This window comes from Lampetra planeri, chromosome 37 (genome assembly GCF_965212315.1).
Source record: "Lampetra planeri chromosome 37, kcLamPlan1.2.h2, whole genome shotgun sequence".
Taxonomy (NCBI): domain Eukaryota; kingdom Metazoa; phylum Chordata; class Hyperoartia; order Petromyzontiformes; family Petromyzontidae; genus Lampetra; species Lampetra planeri.
The window spans coordinates 3,602,313-3,626,186 of record NC_136143.1 but is presented as its reverse complement, the minus strand read 5'-3'; the positions used below and the strand labels follow the sequence as shown (position 1 = coordinate 3,626,186).

General features: G+C 49.4%; 1 protein-coding gene across 1 annotated transcript; it reads right to left on the bottom strand.

The window, feature by feature from the left end:
- Positions 1-596: 596 nt before the first annotated feature.
- RABEP1 (rabaptin, RAB GTPase binding effector protein 1) lies at positions 597-22,595 on the bottom strand. The gene is made up of 19 exons (XM_078611794.1): positions 22,420-22,595; positions 13,968-14,093; positions 13,063-13,224; positions 12,381-12,541; positions 11,551-11,670; positions 11,336-11,395; positions 11,048-11,183; positions 10,673-10,851; positions 9,480-9,587; positions 8,192-8,767; positions 7,657-7,761; positions 7,053-7,169; positions 5,621-5,719; positions 5,172-5,312; positions 4,590-4,779; positions 3,610-3,665; positions 3,280-3,378; positions 2,683-2,799; positions 597-2,188 (listed from the first exon to the last, which is right to left on the bottom strand). The coding sequence occupies exons 1-19, from the start codon at positions 22,466-22,468 to the stop codon at positions 2,087-2,089; spliced, it is 2,703 nt and encodes a 900-aa protein (XP_078467920.1). The 5' UTR covers positions 22,469-22,595; the 3' UTR covers positions 597-2,086.
- Positions 22,596-23,874: the final 1,279 nt, after the last annotated feature.

The window sequence follows — 23,874 nt, the reverse complement described above, 5'->3', positions numbered from 1 at the left end:
TGGAACGTAATGATCGGAGACGTTTCTCTCCTTCCCCTGGCACCAGTGTGGGTGATTTTGGGTGTTAGAAGTTAGACATCTGCTCCAGATTAAAATCTGGCATTGTGACACGAGATGAAGTGTCCGTTGGGGACTTCGCAGAATACCAACACACCATGTTAAAGAGTTTGGCCCTTGGACGTATTGTCACATACAGTACACACTTCAGAGACCACTTCGAGTGACCTCTTTTACCCAAAGTGGTGCTGTGCATTCCAACAATTCTTGTCGCGTGACGAACCGCCATGCAACATGTAAGACCATGATAAGTGATCAACACGCATCACGAAGCGGACTTTATTCGATGCCAACGAGGACCTGAGCAGAATCGGATTCCATAAATGTTTTATTGATAGAAAACCAATGGTAGGGTAAAAGGTTCCCAAAATCAAGCGTTGGTGCGTTAAGTTGAATGTTGATTTTGGATAAAATGTGCAGATGCCTTAATTAGCAACAAGAGGAGATTAAACAATCATTTCCACCATCGGCGTGAACCTGTGACATGAGTTGCACATACTCATCACTGCCAGTTTTCGGCACTGGGATGACCCAACATGCAATGTGTGGTATATGTTTATTTTTCTTGCGAGGACTACAGGACACTTACAGATACCATTTTTACATATTTCAGTACCAATTCAGCAAAACATGGGTTATCTGAATGTAACTTGTCAGATTTCTCCCTGGGGGGCACGGGAGCATGTGCAGTGGGGGAGGGCGTCCATGGGTTACACAATCGCCTGTCGAAAGGGTCAAGACCTGACCCCTACACACGGCTTCCCCTACCCCCCCCTCTTAACAGCACGGGACCCACGAAGGGCGGTCAACGCGGTTAGAAAACGGCAAACTGACAATATGATTAATCGCCTTCTTGCATTTGTGCCAAGCTCGTGCGTGTGAATCACATTACAGAACAAGCGACGAGGCTTGGGGCTACTTTATTAAATCATTAGTCGGCGAATGCATCCAGTGCCCTGCATTTAAAACCTTTGTACAACCCCTTGTGTGATATTGTGTGCACTTATTACTACGCATTTCCCTGTAGACGCTCCTCTTCATGGTCATGCAGAACTGTGCGATTGTTACATGAATACGGAGCTTTAAATTTAGCTGAACGTTAGAATCGGTGAAGCTCACTTTCTCATCTTCCAAACGTTTTGACCGCCACCACACCCATGTGTTAAGTGCCTGTGGCCTTTAGCCCAATAGGGTGAAGTGACTCTTAACAGTGCTGTCAATGCCGTTCCATCAAAAACCCCACAAATGCAACAATCAGTATCTACACCAGGGAACACGGATGTACTGGGGCACCGCATAGTCGAGGAAAACCGTCCGAATTGCACAAGAACGGCAGCATCGTTAGGATGAGCTTCACATTCACCGAAAACGCTGCTCAGTGGAGCAAACGTTGCCGCACACACGTGCGCACCGGGGCGATGTCACGACGCTGACTTCGTGGCCGGATTAAGACGAGACGGAGCCAGAGTGCGTTGGCTTCGGCGATGGAGCGGAAGAGCAATCAGTTTTACGCGTCAACACATCATTAGAGTTAAATAAATTACATAGCAGTTTTACCATCCTTCCCACACACTACTCCCAATAATGTCACGAGGTAAGGAAAATGTATTTAAGAGGGGCCAAGGCAGGTGGGCCGAAGAGGGGAACCACACGCAGAGAATGAGTGCAGCGCTCTCGGGCCTGTGCTCCCAACGTCACCGCCACAAACTGCCAAGGCGAGAATTTTGTCGTCGGGTTTCTTTGACCCCTCCGACCTTAATGGGGCTGACTTGAGTGGCAGAACCGGCACGGTCAGTCTAGTGTAAGTGCGTGCAGGGGTCGGTGACTCGGGCTCCTCCATATTGCCCGCCCGCCCACTCGCGCAACAACAAGGTCCCATCGCAGTCCAGGTCATCGGCGAGTGGGGAACCACCCAAGTCCGGTTGCTTCGCCGAGATTCATCTTTTTGGAGACTCACGCCGCCACCGCGGGAGGGCCGGGTTCACGAGCCGGAACGGAGGTGCTGGACGGGAGGGGTGCGAGCACAGCGTCACGTGTCGGGGAGCTGGCTAACGTCCGACAGGTCAGTGCTGTTTAGGATCTCGCGAACCTGCTCCATTGACTCCATCTGACGGATCCGTTCGAGTTGCACCTGCGTGGAAACACGGCAGAAACAATTATTATGGTGCGGCGCCAGCAGCACCTTTCACGATTATCTTTTTGCTCGAGACATTTGCCATGTTTATTGTATTTTCTAAAATACATAAAAAATGAACCACGCATTTTGCTGAACATCCTTTCCAAGACCTTACTTTTTTTCCTCTACCGATGACCGTCTCCGACACAACTCTAACCCCACTGTATCGTAGAGCATCTATAAATTGCACCGTATTATTTATTTTGGGGGAAAGGACAATTCTAAATAAATGCATTCACCGCAGGCCCCTTCAGACACTGGCCACTTGCTCGTGTCCCAACGTCGTGTGTGATAAGAACTGTCGCTTGTTTCTACCGAATTCACCCACCTGGACTCCTACAAAATCCACACGGCCCAAGGGTCAACGCGGGAGAGACCGGAGCTCACTCACGACAGGCCCATCCTGGACTCGCCTGGCCAGCAGCGTGTGGCGGCATGCTCAGTCTCACCTGTAGTGTTTGGGAGAGCTTCACAAAGTCCCTCTGCACCTGCTCGCTCGTGTCCAGCTCATTCTGCAATCGCTGGGTCTTGCTCTTCTCCTCTCGGACCACTTCCTCCAGCTTGAGCTGTAGACAGAGGCCCGCGCGCAAGTGCATTCTGGGTAAAGCGAGTAGGATTGGCTGCGCGTTCACGGGTTACACTGTCACGAGTTTATTCGTTTCCCCCCTCCCTCTCTTTTCCAGCTTGACAAAGTTCAATATTGTTTTGCCAAGTTGGGATCTATAGTCATAATTTTTCGTCAATGAAGTGGCCCTGTCATTCATATTTTAATGTACATTTTATTTAAAAGTTTCGATAAAAAGTACAAAAAGTAAATGTTATTGCACTTTAAATTAACAACTGAAAGATGTCTATTTGGGGGAGAAACCCCAATGTGTTTTTTAGACCATTATTATTTGGTTTTTAAAAGTCACCTCCAATCAGCACGGTTGGCTACCACTGACCCCTGCATCACATTCCCAGGGAGTGTGGAGCTCCGAGTGTGCGTGTCACCCACCGGAGCTGGAGCTCCCCGCGATGTGTGTATCTGCGAGTGCGTCGCTCACCCTCTGCGCGTGCTCCTCGCGATGCTGCCCCTCCAGCTGTCGCCGCGCCTGCTCAAGCCGCTCCAGCTGCTGGCTCTTCTCCTGCACGGACTTCTCTAGCTGTGTGGCGCACACGGCACCGCCACGACAACTTATATAACAACTTCGACGACTGCAGCAACGCCACCGGACAGACAGACATGCCGGACCACGTGGTAATAACAGTGTGTCCTCAAACTGACGCGCGTGGATGCGCAGCGTCCCGTTTATAACCGGTGTATTTTTATGGCACACTTTGCCTGGCCAGGGCAAGGCAATGTCACCGTGCATGGCACCTGTGTGAACACGCACCTCCTCCTTCAAGCTCTTTAGTCGTTCCACCTCGGTGCGGATGCTCGTGATGGAGGCTGCGAAAAAGCACATGGACGGGTACGGTCAGGCACGCCTGGCTAGACGAGCACTGCCGCTTGCAAAAGCAAAGGTAAAGAAACTCCGTGGTTACCTTCTAAGACATCTGGGCCAATCCATACGGATCAGAGAGCAAGGGACGCAAGAACAGGCGAGAAGAAAGGACAGTATGATCAGAACGGCCGGGTGACAAAGACACAGGCGCAAACAGTATTTGTGGTTCTTTGGAACGCGTAGTTTTAATGAATTCCAGGCAACGTTAAGTGTCACGCGATGGATAGCAACAAATTAAGCCCCATTTTTGTCATCTCAATATTTCAGTATTTATTAAAACGGATAAAATATGAATTTTAAGGGATGTCAAGTCATGAATTCAGAGGCCCTCCTCCGACATGATACCAGACTATACACGAGTCTGCCCCATCCAACGAACAGCCCACATGCAGCACCCTTAGATTTTAATCACTTTGAAATTGAGATCGCTGTTCAGAATGCCGCCTCGTGATATTGGTGCGCGGTATGAACATGAGCAATGGGGAGACAAAGGTGGCCAGGGACTGTGCTGGCCACACCACCACCACCACCACCTCGTGCGCCATTCTAGCTTTCATCGGTGCTCACCAAGAGCACTTTCTCCAACAGTCTGTGTAGACTACACGAGGGAACGCTGTCTGTTTTAATACTTGTCAGTAAGCATCCGCTGATAGAGAATGGCTGAACATCCGAAGAGGGTCATGTTGAAGATAAGACAAAGATGATTTTGCAAGGGAATGTGGAAGGGAAGAGAGGAAGGGGAGGAAAAGGATCCCTTGTATGGGACTCTCCGTGAGAGACGCTGAACAGTGCCAAGATGGAAAGCATCTGTCATGGGCATCAACCCTCAGTTACGTGGATGACACAAGATGGACAGAAGCAGACGGTACCGATCTCCTCCTTGTAGGTGTCGATCTCGAGCTGTAGTGTCGACTCCAGGTTGTCCTTGGTGCCCTGCTCGGCCGTCAGCTGCTCGCGCAGGAAGAGGATCTCTGCGCGGAGCCGTTCCTCCGCATGCTCGCACGCCGTGCGCACCGCCACCACGTCCCGCCGGTACTGCGACACCAGCGCCTGCAGCTCCTACACCCACGGGGCAGAACCACCGTTTTGCTCAGTGGAGGATGTAACTTATCTATGTACGTATGTTCAACTTCTTTCGCGCCGTACGTAGTCAACCATGCTAATCGGAGGTGGGGGGGGGGGAAGGACAACTAACTAAACACAAAGTAGTTCTTAAGAAATTAGTTTTCAATTTATATTTAAAAGCGCATAACCATTTAGTCTTCTACAGACCACCAGCTCAAAAGATGTGTGGCCATTTCATCAGACTACCAATGTGTAGCTATGCACGGACGGGTTTTTAGGGGCTGTCCGGCATATCACGATCGCACTACGGCATGTTGCCGTCATCTAGGCTGATGGGCGACGATGCGCTCCCGCCCCCTTTCGTCCGCATTCTCGACGCTGCTCACCTGCACCACGGATGGCATGATGAAGCCCTCGGCTTGCAGCAGGGACTGGTGCACCGAGTGCTTGCCTTGCAGGCTGTCGTTGTCCGCCTGCAGCCGCCGCAGCTCCTCGGCCACCTGCTCGCGCGACCTCGCCAGCACCGCCTGCCGGGCACACAGAGCACGGGGAGGCGTGGTGGCGCCCTCTTGAGCGACGGCACGGTGGAATTCTCGCTCTACAGGGACGAGTTGTTTAACTGCTATTCTGTGGGTCAGACGGTCGGTAAAGGCTCGGCGAGCCGATGTTTTGACTAAGGGTGGAATGGTGAGATTCTTTAATCGAATCGCCACCATAAATCGCGACAATTATTTGCATTTCGTTATTCGTTATGCCTTCAGTTCACGCAGTGCATCGTCAATCTTAAGCGCGTTGAGTAAAGTGCGTTTGCTCGGCATGTCCCGTAAGCGCGTACCAGCTGCTCCAAGGCCTTCTGCTGAGTTTCCACAAACTTCTGCTGCAGCTCCTGTAGCAGAGCCTCCGCCGTGCGGCACTGCTCCGTGAGCGCAACGATCTGAAAAGAGGGGCCCCAGTCAGTGGCTCCAGTAGCACCATCAGCAACAGCGCCATATCCTTGTCTGTTTACATGTTAGTACAATGGTCACCTTATGTTCGTTTAATATTTCGGTAACTTTATTTGTAACTGTACTCAGATCAGTCAAGGGATAATCTGCCCCAGCTTACTTTCGCTGCAGGGAGTTAATTATGTGGCATTGATTTGTGTTCGTGCAGTGTTTTTGCTTCCTCAGTGATGAAGTTGTTTTTGTTTTCATTTCTGTTTGCTCCATTGCTGTACTTAACTAGTTTTTTTTTCCTTTTGTCATGGTGGTGACCCAGGTCACGATGCGAATGAGTCTCCTCTTTCCTGGCCTCTTGACTCCTTGCCAAGGTTAAACAAAATAAAATTGACACTTGACCCTGCAGCAATAGCAAGAACCAGGATGGGCTAAGCCCACGCCCAACAAATGACAGCACTCGACCTGCTAATTATCTGTCCCGGCAAATCTGAACCTCTCATAGGACTGCTCCTGGAAATCAAATGGTTGCTGTATATTTCATAAATTGCCCATTTCAATATGAACATTTTTTTACAATTTGTTTCAGCTTTCAATAAAGTACACAACTTAATATTTCAACGAAAGTGCAGAGATTAGGCACCTTAAAAAAAGCCTTAACACACTCATGCAATACGATTCCAGTCGTTATCAGCAACGGTCATCAACAGGGGCATTTACCATGAGAATTAACTCTGGAAACTTGACACAGGGATGCTGAAGAGTGTATTCCATGAGCAATTATTGGTCTACACAGCACAAAAACCTCGGGGTGGTTATGTGACCTCTTCTCATCTGGGGGAAGCATCAATCAGATCTGTACAGAAACGGGCAACTACATTTTTGCTACAACCAAAAACGTGGCAGCAACGGTCGCAAGTGGCGACGACAACTGCCTTAACCGACTTTGGTCTCTTTCGTGTGGCTGATGTAGATGCAGAGCAACAACTACAATTTCACATTCAGGTGCTCAAGCCAGACAACCGCGTCAGGAGCAGCAGATCGTATCGCTGAGGTCTCCTTTGTATTTGTGGATCGGACATTGTGTTGTTATATGTTGTACGGTCCGTTCTGGATGACCACCGTCGCACACTGGAGACTTTTTACTTTTCAATTTGTGCATCGGGTATCTGCATCTGCCATGGTTGTGCAGTGGATGCGATTGAGAGTGAACGATAAGCTTCGTGGAAGATCAAACCCAGGAATATTCTGCGTTGGGTCTATCACGGCCGGGCATCATTCACGGGCTCCGGTGCATTACAGCCTCAGAAGAGGTGCAACGAGGTGGCATACCTGCTGCGCACAATCCTCTGCGGAGCGGCGAGATGCGTCCTCCAGCTCGTCGCGCTCTTTGCCCACCTTCTCCAGTTGCTCGTTGGCCTGGCGCAGCATGGTGTGCAGTCTCTTCAACTGCAACGTGTAAACAGCCACCGCCATCGGTTACACGCGAAAGTCGACGAGGCCTCCCGAGGGGCGACGTCGCGACGAGCCGCGAGCGGCACGGTCGTCCTCGGGCGAGTGACACTGCACGGGGGCGAGAGCTGCCGGAGAGACGGCAAAGCTCACCGAGGCTGGGCGATCTTTAAAATGTTGCTGGCCAATTTCTAGTTGAATGGATTGGGGACCAGTGGAGGGATCCGAGGATGGGCCGTGTGATCGAAATTTACGGTGGTGTTGTGGAGCATCATATTGAGTTGAGGCGAGATATAGGGGAGACCTTAAAAGGAGATCGTTGCGGTAGTTTAGGCAAAACGAGATGAAGGCACGGATAACGGTCTCGCAGCAAATGGGACAGGTAACGTGTATTTGGAAAAAGGAAATAGGCACAAATACAACACCACGAGCACTACAGGGAAAAGTACTGTGTTTAGAGCCACCAATCAAGAGGGCATCACACCTGGTCCCTGGTGTCCGCCTCCTGCGCCTGTATGGTCTGGAGCTGCTGCTCGTAGTTGGAGCACATGTCACACGGGCGCCCGAAATTGCTCGCCGCTTTCTGCACCTGCAAGCCGGAGCGAAGAGACGCACGGTGGCACCACCACACCGTCAGGACCCACACAGAGCTCCAGTGCTCAGCTTGCCAGGCTCGTGAGAGGTAGTGGCGACAGCTTGGGGAGGACAACCATGTCAAACGCAACTACTATACACAAGCGTTATCAGCGGTGATCAACCCACTGTTGGGTGAAGACCTCGCCAAATCAGTTGCCATCTCTCACAATCCTGCTGCCACCCAGCACCTGCACCAGAGATGCTTTCATCGTAAAATCTCCACCGGATTATCCCATCTAGCGATGTGTCCTGCGAAAGCCGAATCACTGAAAGCAGTGGCAGCCAAAAAAATAAACATGCCCGATAGGGCATTCATCATGAAGGTGTTGCGATTAAATCAGATTGGGCGATTAACCACGAACGCAGAGGCGCAATCGTCTCACCTCCTCCTGCAAGAGGTCCCATTCCCGCTCGCTGACCAACCGGTACCCATCAGGCAGAGCGCACAGTGTCTCCGTGGAGACCATGGTGACGGTGGAGAGCAGCGAGGCGGTCTCCTCCTGCTCGGGCGTGCGGGCCTTGATGGACAGCTCCTGCGCCCTCGTCAGCATGAACCCTGCGGGCCCCTGCACCACGGCAGCGCCCCCGTCAACCGAACTGGCACCCAGGGCCTCCGCGTGCGGCGCCATCGACATCATCGAGTGAGCGCCGTCCGGGATGAAGTTGGACAGCTCGGACGTGACGGACGAAGTGTCGAAGCCTTCGAGGTCCAGGTCGGCGCTCACCATGGGGCCAAAGTCCATCTCGTCGAGGTTGCTGTCGGAGCCAGATTTCTCCGCCGCCGTCAGATGCTCGTGGGGAAGGGCGGCCTGGGCGCCGTTCGGGTCCGGGGGTGGCAACGCGTGCTCCCTGGCCTCTGACCCTTCCACGACCACCCTCGCCCCCAGACTGTCGGACGACTGCACGCGCCGCAAGCCGTCGCTGCCCGGGCTCGCGGACTGCGGCAGCGGCGTTCGCACCTGTCAAATCAACCGTAAAGATTTTGTAACACGTGAAATATTACCGTATTTCTCTAGATGACAAGACACAATTCCCCCCCCCCACATTTTAAAACAAAAGTTGGAAGTGCGTCTTGTAATCTGGTAAGTGTGTGTGTGCGAGACCACATTTCTATAACTTTCTTGACACTGGGTACAAGTTTGGAGCATGTCTTGCTCTCCCACAGTATCTTATAATTGGGAGAATATGGCACACGTTTTTTACATTTTAAAAACATTCAGGACTTCAATAAGTGGTGCCTAAATACAGTACTTCCTACATCAGACTCCTATACAAGTGAAAAGGTTGGATGTGTGAAGATCTATAGAAAATTAGTTACATCAAGCACAAATACCGCATTGGGTGCGGGCGGTTAATTGGTCAGGTCGGTTGGATGTGTGAATTTGTAGCAGGGCGGCAGGGTGGTGCAGTGCTAACACTTGTGCCTCACAGCAAGGACAACCCGGGTTCGACTCCGGAATTTTCGCTGCACAGTTTGTACGTCGTCTCCCCGTTCTGCCTGGGCTTCCTCTGGGCTCTTCAGTTTCCTCCCATAACTCAAAACCTACAATGTCATTGGCGTTGGCCAAACATCACAATAAAGGACCCCCCCCTGAGAGAGAGTCTTCGGACTCATTTTCAGTCATTATATGAAACATGTGGATTTCCGTGTGAGGCGCCCCGGCAGCTTACGTCGTCCACAGAAGCAGAGAGGCTGGACTTTGGGTGGGATTCATTGGTGACGCTCGCCGCAGCAGCTTTAACTTTCTGCCTCTTCTCCTGCTCCCTCTTCTCCTCCACCTGACATTGCACACGTGCACGGCCGCACACACACGCACGCTTATAGCACCACGTGTCCACGCGAAAAAGCGAATAACACGTTTGACTTTTGATTCTTTATAAAAAGGCAGTCAATCGTGACCACGCAAATACTCAATAATAACTGCTCCTCGCAAGCAGAGGGGGCATCATTTAAATAAAGTTCACTTGTTAAGGCCCAATAATCTCTCTGAAGTTTACTTAACCTGTACAGGTAAGGTATGTTTGTGTGTCAATCAAAGTGTTTACATAATCTCACAAAAGTACCTCCGGCATTTAATCTACCTTGGAAACTGTGGTCCACATTAAATGGCATCTGCACGTCTCACGGCAGACCCGCCCACTACGGCCTTCAAGAGTGGAAAACTCAAAGAAGGCCGAGCGTGCGATTGCAGAAACACTGAGCAGAGACCATCGGCCGCAGTTTAGTGAACTCAGAAAGTTTAACAGTGGCACTGAAGTAATCCACCACACATCAACTCAACCATTTCCTGGTAAACTAATCTGAATATAGACCTACATGTAACTTGTTAATCATTCCCTCCGGGTGGTGGGGGTAATTTGACCATACTTCATCAGATTTGTCAGTGTGGGTTAGTGAAGATGAGGAGCATGAGTGCATGAGATTACAGCACAACTGATTCCGCTATACTGCCCTCTGCTGCCCAGAATGTAGCCCCACACACATATAGTAATCTAAGCCAACCAGCTAACCAGACCCAACTGCCAGAAAACCTCCCAGATGGGAAGTCAGGAAGTGCTACTGTGGTGATGATGGTAGTGGTGGTGATTGTGGTAATGGTGGTAACCACAGCGTTGGTGATGGTGACAGTGGTAGAGGTGGTATTGGCGGTGGTGGTTTTGGCGTTGATGGTGGTGGCGATGATAGTGGTGGGGATGATAGTGGGTATGGTGGAGACAATGGTGGAGACAATGGTGGGTATGATGGTGAAGGTGGTAGTAGTAGTGATAATGGTGTTAATGGTGGTGGTGTGGTGGTGGCAGTGGCAGCACTGTTGGCAGTGGCAGAGTGATGTTGGTAACAACGGTGGTGGTGGTGGCAGCACCTGCTCCTTGCGCCGGCGCACCTCCACCTGCCGCAGCTGCTCTGCGGTGAGCACCGCCTGCAGACGCCGTGCGTCACGCACCAGCGCACGCTGGCTCTCCAGGAACTGGTCGTTGGCACGGTGCCACGTCTGCTTGAGCTGCGCGTGCTGCTGCTTCTCCAGCTCCAGGAGACGGCACACTGCGCGGCACGCACACACGCACCTCTCCATAAGCCGAGTTACACCTCAAACCCAACGTGTGCCGATTCCAGCATTGGCAATCATGTGCTAAACAACATACTTAGAACACGGTGACGCGATTACGCGACTGTTCAACTACGACACCACTGTCAGACTGGCCGTCTGCCACACGAAATGGCGTGTCGGGATGCGCACCCTCGTGCAGCTCGCGACGCAGCCTCTCGGCGTCCTCCTGCAGCACGGTCTTCTGCGTGTTGAGTACGGCCACGTACATCTCCAGGTCGGTGCGGCACGCCTTCTCCGTCTCCAGGTAATGGTTCAGCTCCTTCACCTGGCCACGGCGCACAAGGAGGAGACAAAGAGCGGGGGCAGCCCCAGCGGAAGGAGTTATGGGCGGCGTCAGACGCGCACACAAAGTCGGTGAGTAAAATGCGCGGATTTTCGCGCAGGCCAAGTAGAGAGAGCAGCAAGCGGAGCACGCACCTTATCGCCCAGTTCCTCGCGAGACTCGGCCTCCTCCGCCTGCGACGCTGTCTGCGATACCTGGGGATGGATGGGCAGTGGTTGGAGCGCAGCGACGCACAAAGCTCAAATTGTCTCGGCAGCGGAGACTTACACAGTGCCTATGTGCAGGCTCTGCCATCGATCCCATGGCACGACAGGGGGCTTGGGTTCTCGGCATGAGGACAGGGGCTCACCCGCGAGTCTTCGAGCTGACGCGCGTGCTCCTGGGCGGCTGTCAGTCGCGACTTAAGGCTCGAGATCTCCTGCTCCATCGGCATGACGACCGAGCGCAGCTTCTCCGCATCCTCCTGCGCCTGTGGTTGCCACGGTGACAGCTCTCGTCATCCGCCTCCCACGAGCACGTCCCAGACGTGGACCCCCTCCATTAACGCCGCTCGCCAACGTCGTCAACGTTCCTTCATTTGCCCTTCGTAAAGCCGACCATCATCCTCGGCGCTAAAATGCTTTTCGCGCCCCTGTGTCTCCACCAATCAGCTCAAGAGGTCATCGTGCCCAATGCCGGTGATGTCATCACACCTCATCATCGCTTATTTCCTTCTGTTGAATAGTGCATTTATGATTAATTCACATCCACCCTTCCCCACATTTGTAGAAATGATCACCAGCAGCATTATCATAATTTATTTCAGTCCACGTTCTGTTGTTCATTGGCTGTGTCATTTAAATGATAAGAGTGGTTAGCATAATGCGCAAACCTCCCCCCGACACGACATGGGGAGACCTTCATCGAGCAGTAAATTTAACTTTTAAACAATTTTTTATTTGATCAGGTTAGGACCACTGAGCTGTACAGATAGCTCTTTTGCAGAAGTGCCCTGGCCACAAATGATAGCTCAACAGTGTCATATTACATGGAAATATATAGCAGCCAAATACTCTCTATGGATTGACAATGGGTTGCAAGCGATAGCATTTCTAACAATTAATATAACACTTCCTTTCTCTCCCGTACCCCACTCCCTCTGGATTTGCGTGCCTGCAGCCCCCCCTTGCCCCATTGTACCTTCTTCATTTCCGTCTCCAGGTTCTCCTCCTGGGTGCTCTCAGCCAGCTGCCGACGGAGGTCCGCCAGCTCGCGCTCCCAGCTCTCTCGGTGCTGCGCCCACGACGCTCGCTCCGAATCCAGCTTCGCGTGCCACTGCATCTCGTAGTCTCCCAGTGTCTCTGTGGCGCGCGCACAGCACGGCACCCGCACCACGTTATCGACCAGTTCGACACAAATAAAGACAAAGATCTCCCCCACAGCTATGTAAGATGTTGGTGCAAGTGCTGTAAGCGAGCATCTATCAAGGCTGGCTTGACAAACGAAAGTGGTGTGGCCAGCACCCATATAACAGGAAAAACAACAGCTACCATTCGCCACAAAGGGTGAACTTACAAAAACACTAAAATATGTTATCCTACAATTTCCTATTCCCAGGGCATTGCAACCCTTTGTTCGAGAACGGCCTGCAGAAACGGATATCAGAGATACCTCCGAAAAACATTCAAGTGACATCTGGTCCAGCAGCACCAGCTCTACCATACGAGAGACATACTAATATGTTTTAGTCAAATTAGGTGCAGAACAAAAAAAATCTAGTAATGTGTGTTTTGTAACTAGGCTGAAACCATGGACTCACCACACTGCCTGGATTTTAACCCAGGATTTCGGCGGTGCCAGCTCGACGCTCCGACACACTCACCCTTCATGGCGGCTTGCAGCGAGGCCACCTCCTCCTGCCACTGTCCGCGGACGTGGTCCAGCGCCTCCTGTTTGGTGCTCTCCGTCACCGTGGCGACCGCTTTGATGTTCTCCACCTCCTCCTGCGCGGTCGTCAGCTGTGCTTGGCTGTGCTTCAGTTCATCTGTGTGCCGGCCGCGGCGGACACACCAACACGTGCTTGGTCACCATCGGCCAGCGGTTACACACTCTTGGCTGTTGCTTAGAAGCCTTCTGCCTCCTGCCCCCAAATTAGGTTATATCAATATTAAGACATCATCTTGGACATGGTTGGTGATTTTACGATGCCTCGCCGTCATTTATTTTCTTCTGCTGGATCCAAAAGTTGTTGTAAAGTTGACAAGCAGACTTCCACTGTCTGATCATCCACTACAACCATCCGGCTCCAGGAGCATGCATTTACATCATATTCAACCTCATTAATCTTTGGAAAATTAGCACTTCGAGCACTGAGCAGTGTGCGCACATATACAGCCATTTTGTCAATCCACTGCTGGATGACGGCCTCCACAAACCACGCGGGTTGTGGGGGGTATATAGCCCTACAGGCAGATCGCATAGACGTCGCAGCAGAGAAGTAGAATACAACAATGAAATGTGCCACTCTGCCTTTCGCTACCCAAAGCATAGGCCCCCGCGGCACACAATGCCCGTTCAGCACTGTGATCGCCCCTCCAAGCGCTTATCCAGGCTCAACCCTACTTAGCTTCCAGCATCAGATGATACCGGGCGCATTACGGGTGAGTAGGTCATGCGTTTTCCATTGTGTGCAGTACCAAGGTGAAACATGCGGCCCCACTTAACGGCCAGAAAAGCAGACTATGCCACCACTGTCCGTGCCATCTCTGTCTAATGCCGTCTGCTCACCTTCCTTGGCGAGGTACAGCTCCTTGAACTTGGCTCTCTTCTGGCTGAAGTCGGTCTCCAGCTGCTGCTTCTCCTTAAGAAGCAACGCCTGGCTCTCCTCCAGCTCGCGGACGCGCCGCTGGAGCTCTGTGAAGGCAGCGGAGGGCTCCTTGTAACTCGCAGCCATCGAAAAAACAACTTCAGTCGCAGAGCAGCCTCAAGAGTGGCGGCTCTCATGGGCATATAAATATTGACCCATTGTTCATGTTTCAAGTTTATTTTTGTATAACCAGGTGAGAGCACAAGGGCTCAGAATAGTCTTCAATTGCCAGATACCTGCGTTCCTTGACTGGCGATTCCACGCCTTGTAACTTGGGACGTAACAATTGACCCAACAACGCAATCTTTTGAATGATCAGATCTATTACTTTTAATATCGTGTTTTACACGATCATTTGTCATTGTCATCTGTGTATTCTTGTACCTTGCAAAGTCTTATATTGCTCCATAAGCGTAAACATCTTATGAGTATAACACATGTCCATTGTTTGCATATGATCTTCATAAATCTTCAAGAATACATTCTCACATGCACAATTCCACTCGTGTATCTTGAGCAAAACAATTAGTTCAAATGAATAATGATGCAACTTTACATTTCAAATTGTTACAATTTTGAGGGCACAAGTGAACTTAACTGCTTCTTGTATTGCTTGCACTATCGCATTTGTATATTCTGTCTCTGGTTATCTTCCTTTTACAGTTTTAATTTTCATAAAACAATATTCTCACAAACACGGCTCGGTGCGTGCATCTTCAAATTCCTTTTTTAAATGACAAATCCATGAGCAGTCACATTCCTAGCAGCTTGCAGTGCATAAGCCTGGGCGTGTCAAAGTGCCTGCGGCCTGTGTTGGGTCTAACGCGGTGACGTTCTCAAAGTGGCCGCTTCGTGAAGTTAAAGAGAAGCCACGGTCTCATTTTGTCCTCACATGGCGGAGAAGACCGACAGAGTAGGGGAGGTAGGAGGCCGTGTGTTTTACACAAACACACGCACGGGCGGCTTGTTCGAGCCGTTTTGCTCCGGGTTCCGTTATCTCGACCGTGATCATGGGGACTGAGAGACCCAGGTGGTCCCCGATAATGATAAAAACTCAATCACATGTCGCAAGTCACAGTGAAGACACGGACTAAGTTTTCACATTTTGGCATGTTGAGGCCTGTGACAACTTACCTTCCCGCACCCAACCTCAGTGCTATTGTAGGAACTAAAGTGATTCTGGGTCATAAATCAAATCAAGAACAGGTTACGTCTTGTTTTTAGACTCGTTTGTACCAGGTTTCTTTTTGAAATGTTTGGTACGTAAAGTTCGGATAAAATTTTAATGTTACTTGCATGCCTCTTAAATAATAGATTCCCATAAAATTATAGTGACCGAACTCGGAGAGAGTAAGACTTTGAGGCACTTCTTTTATTTAATGATCACCATCGGGATAATACACCACCCCTTGTCGGCCTGGCGGCAGCGAGGGGCCAGTGTCCTGCTCCCGCTGCTCCGCAGGTGCCGCAGCCTCGGGACAGATGACCGGGGTCACGGATGCCGGGGTTGTTGGTGGGGTGACGTCCCCGTCGTCTTCCGAGGACACTACCGGTGGGCTCTTCCTTTTCGCTGCTTTTAACATGACGAATTTTCTTTTATATTCTTGGTTCTTTTGGTAAAGTCACGTAGAAGGGAAATAATAAAAATAAAACATAATCAAATAAAGTTGTCACGACGTTTCGGCCACAACGCAAGCAGCCGTCCTCAGGTGAAGAACAGGGCTGTCGGAAAGACAGCATCCTAATGAACACTGCTAAGCTTGGCAGCGTATTTTTAAGCTGGGTCGGAGGAGGAGAGAGCCTTGACAAAGGAGTTTGCATATCAACAGAGGAATGTCTTTCTAACAGCCCTGTTCTTCACCTGAAGACGGCTGCTTGTGTTGTGGCCGAAACGTCGTGAGAATGTAATGTTTTATTATTATTTTATTATTTCCCTTCTACATGACTTTACCGAAAGAACCAAGAATATGAATCCATGCAGTCACGAAAGCTTTAATTCAGAATTTTCTTTTTCTTAGCACTTCTGACGCCCAATGTAGTGACTCAACTCGGAGACAGGAAAACTTGGAGGCACTTCTTTTATTTAATGATCACCATCCGGATAATACACCCTAGGTGGGTACACACTCTACAGTCGCTAGCCTATACACAACTCTACGTGGGTACACACTATTACTGTTGCTAGCCTACACACAACACTAACCGTCTAACACTGACGGCGCTGAACGGAGACAGCCAACAACTATCGAGCAGCGCAATATCGAGTGAAGGCGGCAGCGACGATGGCGACCAGACGACAGCGACGAGATCGTAACGACGATCCCACTTCCAGCAACAGCCCCGAGGTCCCTCACAGGGGCCCTTCTTTTACTCTCAACGGGGCCTCGCTCCGCCCCGGCCACGCCCCCTCTCTGGAACCTACTCGCGGGTTCCAGAGGCTTTCGATGGGCCCCCCTCTGTGACCTTTCCCCTAGATGTCCCCCTCTAGTGTATATCGTGGCCTGCTGACTTCAGTTATGCCGTACACCGCAGTTCCCCTTTTTCGCCAACAGCTAGCACTATGTCACTACACAATGATCCGATATATGTATCATGAGCATAATGAATCATTACATGCCTACTATCCACACCTTAACATGTGGCATAGGCATTTCCACTTTCCATAATAATAGGCATGCATTAAAACCAGCCCATCAAGATAGGACTAGGGCATGCAACTCTATTCTTCAGAAAATCTCATCTCTAGGGGCATTATAGGGACAGCACATCTCTCCGTCCATGGCGATATTTTACTTCATAACCAACAATCTGGCGGTTAGTGTCCCCTGAACTAACGACATAAATAATAACCCCGTAGTGGGTCGCACTGTATCATCTGAAAACTCTGCTACGCTCGGGAATAGTCTACAATCACACGGTGTTCCTGAACCCAAGGAAAAGCTCAACTCTGGTCGCAGCCATCAACAGAGAGCTCTACGGTCCCAACTGCACTCTCCTCTGGAATTCTGCTCCGCGCATTCACGAGCAGCTTAGCGGTTCTGAACGAACACAAGAGGAAGCAGTGTTGAAGAAAAAGACCTCGTTGGCGTGGATGTTATTTAATGTATTCACGGTGAACTGGCTCTTAGATTTGCTGAAACAGACCGACCGCCAGAATTTTATTATGACCGAGGGGCTGGCTGTGAGAGACCCAAGAGAATGAATGGCAACATTGCTATGTTGTCATTCTCACTGCTGTAATCTAGCACCGAGAGCTCCGTTGTCCAGTTTTCTGGAATAAATAAACTTGATAAGTGTACCCAACAGTGCTCACTGATCACCGGCCACCCCCGCTCAATTGTGGTATTGCGTGGAAAAGTGGTGGTGTCGTGCACAATCTGAGAAGCTCTCTACCCACTCTACCCGCATGAGAACTTACACTTGCCTCTACTTGACAAGGCACTACACCCACTCATCATTCCCAAACATCCAGCCATACCAGATTGTCGAGGCGCACACCCTTGACATTAGCTATGCGGCCTGTCATACACTTAGTGGATTTCACGATTATGATATTGACATGACGAGTGTGCTGCACTGTACATAACTCTTTCAAAATTACCAAATGCTTCGCATACCTTTAGTGCCCAGATGTGTAGGTGTGAGAATTGAGCGCTTGATGCAATTGAATAGAAGCTCTGCTGGCTGCATTAAATCATCACTCAGCAGGCTGATTAGATTACGAAGAGTATAGCTTGGTTGGCCCACTCATGAATGTTTCATTACGAGGAGGCTCAACGTTCAGCAAAGTGCAGGCTCCATCAATGCCAATCAGTCTCTTTGCCCTCTGCTTTAAAAAAGGGACCACCGTCTGAAATGTCAACCTATTGTATATACAGTTCTGTTATTGCAGTGTTAATGAACATGCCGAGTGTGTTTGATTTCACCATCATTATCATCATCCGTGGTTAATCCACTGCTGGATAAATGCCTCCTTAAACCATCGCCATCTCTGTACTGTAATAATCCACCGAGCACTTATGTACACAAGCAGACTTCATCACTCCATATCCTCGGATGGACGTCCTCTCTGACGCGTCGCATTCCTTGACTGCCACTGCCCTGTTATTCTTGACCATCGGCCATCATTCCAACTAACCAGGTGTTCTGTACAAGCCCAGCTTTACGAACAGCTGAATTGTATTTGTGGCTAGTAAACTGTGGCAGCCTCACTAGACCGAACACCCTCTTATGCAGCAGCCATGACTTCTCTAGAGCACCGATGTTCCAATTATGAGTTAACAGACAAAAAAATATGAGGAGACTGTAAGACATCGGAGGACTTTCTCATCATCATCATCAGCAGCAGCAATGGTGAATTCACCACTGGATGAAGGCCTCCAATACCCACAATCTCACGATCCTGAGATAATAATAATCCACTTTACATGAGCCGATTTCTTAACTACGTCTCATTGGCTGACGTCCTTATGTCCTCTTGGCTTCGACTCACACTTTCTCTTCCAGATAATCAAATATTCAGAACAATTTTCAATAACAGACCGTGGCCAGAAGTTCAAAAATTGTCACACGAATTAATGAAATTCCTTACAGGGGGCAGGGCCATAAAAGCAGTAACCAAAAGTATTTTCATCATCTTTAAGAGCCAATATCAATTGCACATTACATGTTACCAGAGGCCCACCATTACATTAAGTCTAATGCTCATGCCTTGGGGCAGGCACTTTACATCAGCATCGTAACGCCACGTGTATTATTTAATGGTTTGTCTAGCTGTGGCCATGAGTGCAATTTACCGATTGTGAGGGGCACATCCACCCACAGCCAGCAAACGCAGCAATCCACTGCGTCGACTAGCACACACCCTACTCGCCAGCCTACACCACTACACGTTTCTAGAATCGTCAATTAATGAGACGGCCCTTGTCACAATCGTCTGGGTTAATTTCCCATCGTGAGCAGCACGGTTCCAAAAGAGGGCTCACCGAGCGGCTCTCCTCTGATTACACCCCACCTAGGGGTCGTGACCTACGCCGGGCAAGCGGGTTCAGGGTAGAACGCCAAAAGGAGTTGGGGATGGAAATACGAGTTAATAATTTACCAAAGAATAAAAATGTTAAATTCCAAGTTATTATTGAGTAAAATGGGAAATGGAACTGCTGTTGTGCCAGTGTGTGTTAATCTTATTTGTATTCGGTTTATTATGCATGTAATGATTTATCGATTCTTACATGCAATACATCCACATCATAAGTAAATGTTACCCTTGGACTCCCTGCCCCTGTTCCAGTCCAAGATCAATATCTTGCCGTTTTCCCTTCTGACTACGACACGACTCTTGATCTCTATAAAATAACTATGCCAAACATTCTGTACAGTGTCCTGGGAAGTGGTAAAATTTAGATGATATACAAATCAACATTGTAATGTGTATTCATGTCAGGTTTCACTGTAGGAATGAAAAGCTGTGCTCAAACACAAAGTACTGTGGACAGGGTTGCCCTACAAGCCTCTCAAGCCAACAACACACACTGCACTGCAAATTACCCACACGATCCTTGCCAGTAAAGCGATATATACAGCTCTTATGCTGCTATTAATGGTAACATGTGGTTATACATAGTAGAACCATAACCCTTTAATAGTGTTCATCCCACAAAACTGAACAACCACGTGCATATAGTCATACGCACTCAGAAGTGAACAAGACAACATGTCCCCAGTTGCTTACACTCTTCACAAGTAAATGTTTTTCCCAAGCTAATTTTGTGTCCTACTTTTAAATAATCTGCAGCATTGCCCTCAAACATTGGCTACAGCTGAAGAGAAAGTGAAAAAGCTCTACCCTGTTGACATTACAGTATCTTGTCCTGACGTGACGCGAGATAATGATTGCATCACAAGCGTTCTAAATCATCTGTTATAACACAAAGAGCCTTTGGGCCATTCATTCTCTCCTCTTACAATTCCAGTGAAAACCTGGCTTTGCTCCGATTGCTCACTTTTGACCGTTTCGCATGAATTATCATAGTTAGCAGACGTACGGCTGTGACAAGAATTGAACACAAACAGAATGGGTGGGGAACCTCCAGCCCATGATAACATTAGGTCTACCATTTCAAAACGGCCTGTAAATGATATCCATCAATACTACAAGTACCTGAGTTGCAATAATTGGGTAGGTGGGGGAATGTGAGGAGACAACACTGTATTTATAATTTTAGCATGCTCAGTCACCTCTAAAAGTTAACCATATACATTGTTAGTTATTGTTTTATAACGATAAGGTTCATGTTTGAGTGTGGCTGCCTGCCTGACGTCCTATACGGAAGTGCTATTCAGCTCCCAGTTAGGAAATGCCTCCCCAACTCAACCAGTCCTATAGAAAGATTAGCCCCTGCCAAGGAAAATGATTTACCTACCACCACTGGCTCAGGGATGCCAATGGTGATGAGCGCTTGTCCCACGCTCGCCAAAGCAGTGAGAGAATTGATACTTTCTCATAATGACTCCTCACATAACACAACCATTATGAGTATTAAGGTAGTGGCGCAGTGGTTAACGCACCGTGCTATGTACCCGGGGAGCCAAGTTCAATTCCCAGCTATGGCCAATATCAGTGGAACGTGATATCAGCACCAGCCCTTGGGCCCAACCCCTTCACCAACTTGCACTGACTGGCATCGTGAAATATGGTCAAACAAGGATTCTGACCGACACAGCGTCGAATGTCTCTCATACAATGATTAATTAATGAAGAGCTAAAAATATAAACTTCCATTGTGTATTGTAAAGTGTCATTGTTGGTTTCAGCAATTACCCCAAGAAGAGGCTCTGTGATTTTCGGAACATTTCATATTGAATCGTTATTCAAAACTTGAGGCATTATTCGAGAGGCTTGAGACAAGTTTAGTCCTACCTTGCTTATCTGTGAACTCCCCCCAATGTGGCTGGAACCATGTGCTGTATTACAGACATGAATAATATACTCTGCCTGGCCGTTGTAACTCGGCACCCTCGCTCCAATTATCCTGTATCCAAGGCACACCTCGCAAGTTGCTTAATAATACAGCAAAACTCCCCCGCCCTACAATAGTGGCAACCACACTGCATGAAGATTCCCTGCAGTTAAAGAAACGTATCTTATCACCAGACTACCAAAATGTTCACACATTTCCAAGTTCAAGTTTACAAAGGCCCTACAAGAAACATATAAAAAAAAACTATCATAAAGTCATACCACACATCATGATCGTTTTGAGTTGATATTTCGATGACACGTGGGTGCAGTTAATGGTGGATTGCCGATGTCTCCCTGTAGCTCCCAGAATATCCCTCGTCCGCGCACGACGAGTATTCATATCGGCATTAAATTGCCACGTGAGGCTACGAGGCTTGACCTGATCACCACCTGGACCACGAACCTCGCAGTCTCAGCTTTTGGCGTAAAAAAAACCTACAGCATCACCTACTGCCTGGGCAATACATTTGTCATGAATTGAGTACTGTACAAGATAAATGTCTTGCATCTTGCTGGGTTATAATCGGCGTATTATTTCCATTGCCTCAAATTAGCTTAGTTCGAGCCTTAATCTAATAATTTCCAAGACCCTGAATCTTGAATTTACAATGCAGGATTATTTGGTGTATTTGTACAGGAGATGGCTTAGGGAGGCCTCAATCCAGCAGCGGATTGACCATGGCTGATGCCGAATCATGAATCGCTTCCAAGCAACAGCAATCGCTTGCCGCCTGAGCTATCAATTTCAGAACTTTGGCAGAATGAGTTGATGGACCAGGTAGGGAATCGTGAGACTCTCAAATCTCGCTGGAATGAGAGGTGGGAGTTTTTTTTTCTCACTCTCCAGGTAACCCGGTTTCCTCAACCACGAAGCGAAAGTCGTAACGGATAATGAAACCGGCCAAACATCGCAATGCAGAAGGAACCTCCACAAATGCCTTTGGACTGGGTGAAGATTCCCTCGATTAGTAATAACGTTACCGTCAAATAACATAGAAAATGTAATACATTATGCATATATGTCCAGTATCGGCTTTTATCCACCATGTCCTGTATACCACTAGACGCAGAGAGCTTCGTCTCGGCAACGTTTCAAAGGTCGATGTTTAAAGAACACAATTGAATGACAACCGGAAATAAAACAGCACGCGGAGCACTACGCTCGGGTCACGGGTCTACCCACACGATCCCGACCGCCGGGGTGAATCACCGACCTGGACTAGTGGGGGCGGCCGGGTCTTGGGGCACCTCGGCCGGCCGAGACGCGGTAGGCCGCATGGTGGTCGGGTCGGGAGGGGCGCTGGGGCGAATGACAGGGGGTTACACGTCACGCCGCGGCCCCCGCTACTCACCGTCCACATTTGTCCCGCAGTTCCCTCCGCCGATCGCCTGATCTGCCATGCCGCCGGGTTCAAGGCTCCCCTATCGCCGCCGCCTCCTCGCTGATACCGCCGCCGCCGCTGCTGCCACCCCAACTACCGCCACCTCCTCGTCCTCCGCCTCGAAGCGCGTCCAGGATCTCACCCCACACCCCCCCCCCTGGCGCAAGCTCTAGTTGACGGCGCCGGCGCACGTGACCCGCGAGCTCGCGCACGATTGGACGCGATCCGCCGATGTGTACGTCAATCGACCAATGGCACGAGCGCACTACTTGGGCGATGCCCAAGTGTGCGACTTCGTAGGGGTGCTCGCACAGTGTTTGTGAGTCGACGGGACCGGTGGGGGGGGGGGGCGATGGGGGGGGGGCACACAGTGCGCATGCGCCGCTTGGGTCGCGCCACGTGACGAGCTCACGCGAGGCGTCAGCTGTGCGTCACGTGGTGATGACATTCATCACCACAGATGTGCCATAAAGAAGGATGCTTGCCTGAAACGTCGCCTATTTTACATATTTTTTTCTCTCTTGTTGTTGCCTGAAACGTCACCTATTTTATATATTTTTCTCTCTTGTTGTTGACGAAGGTGTTGATATATTTGTATTTTTTTGTACTTGTGCACTACTGCCAACGCAGCAGCAGCAGTGTCACCAAATAATGTGTTCAAATAACAGGCTGGAACGATTCTATAGTTTTGTTTAATCTCGCCTCCTGATTGAAGCACGTTTAAGGTCATCGCCCATGGTCAATTCACTGCTAGACGAAGCCCTCCCCCCTCCTCCCAAACCAGGGAAACTGATTAGTAAATGTTGTGGGTTTACTCTGCATCACACCGGTTAGCTGGACTAGTAACTAATTGGCATGTTCTGTTTACGTGACAAAACTTACTAATTTGCTGTCGGGCGGTGGCGGGTTTCACGACACATTTATATTTTCGTGATTTAACCAAAAAAAAACCTCTTATGGATCTCTCAAATTAATATCTACACGTGCATGGGATTGCGTTGTGACATTCTCGATACGTGTTGTGGATTTTGTACGGTCATGTATTTCACCTCGGTGACAACAGCTGTACAGTACAATGCCAGCACAGCAAAGTCAAAATGTTGGCGGCCCTGAGGCAGGCTGGAATTTCCATATTGCCGCGAATGGGGGCATTCATTGGATTACCACAGCAGAGTAAAGTAGTTTGACTCAACTCTTTGGTTCTTTCGGTAAAGTCACGTAGAAAGAAAATAAATTTAATAGAATACGACGTTTCGATTGCAACACAAGCAGTCATCGCGCAGAACTAAATTTGAGAGAGACACAGACACGGACAAGCGTCTGTCTTGTGTCTTCGTGTCTGTTTTGTCTCTCAAATTTAGTTCTACCTGATGACGACTGCTTGTGTTGCAATCGAAACGTCGTATTCAAATTTAATTTATTGTC

Excerpts from the sequence above, each read along its gene's own strand:
- RABEP1 (XM_078611794.1), bottom strand. The coding sequence starts at position 22,468 with ATGGCAGATCAGGCGATCGGCGGAGGGAACTGCGGGACAAATGTGGAC. Across the intron at positions 8,768-9,479 it reads TCTCTGCTTCTGTGGACGAC|GTGCGAACGCCGCTGCCGCA; the intron begins GTAAGCTGCCGG and ends TTGATTTGACAG. Across the intron at positions 3,666-4,589 it reads CACCTACAAGGAGGAGATCG|CCTCCATCACGAGCATCCGC; the intron begins GTACCGTCTGCT and ends GCTTTTTCGCAG.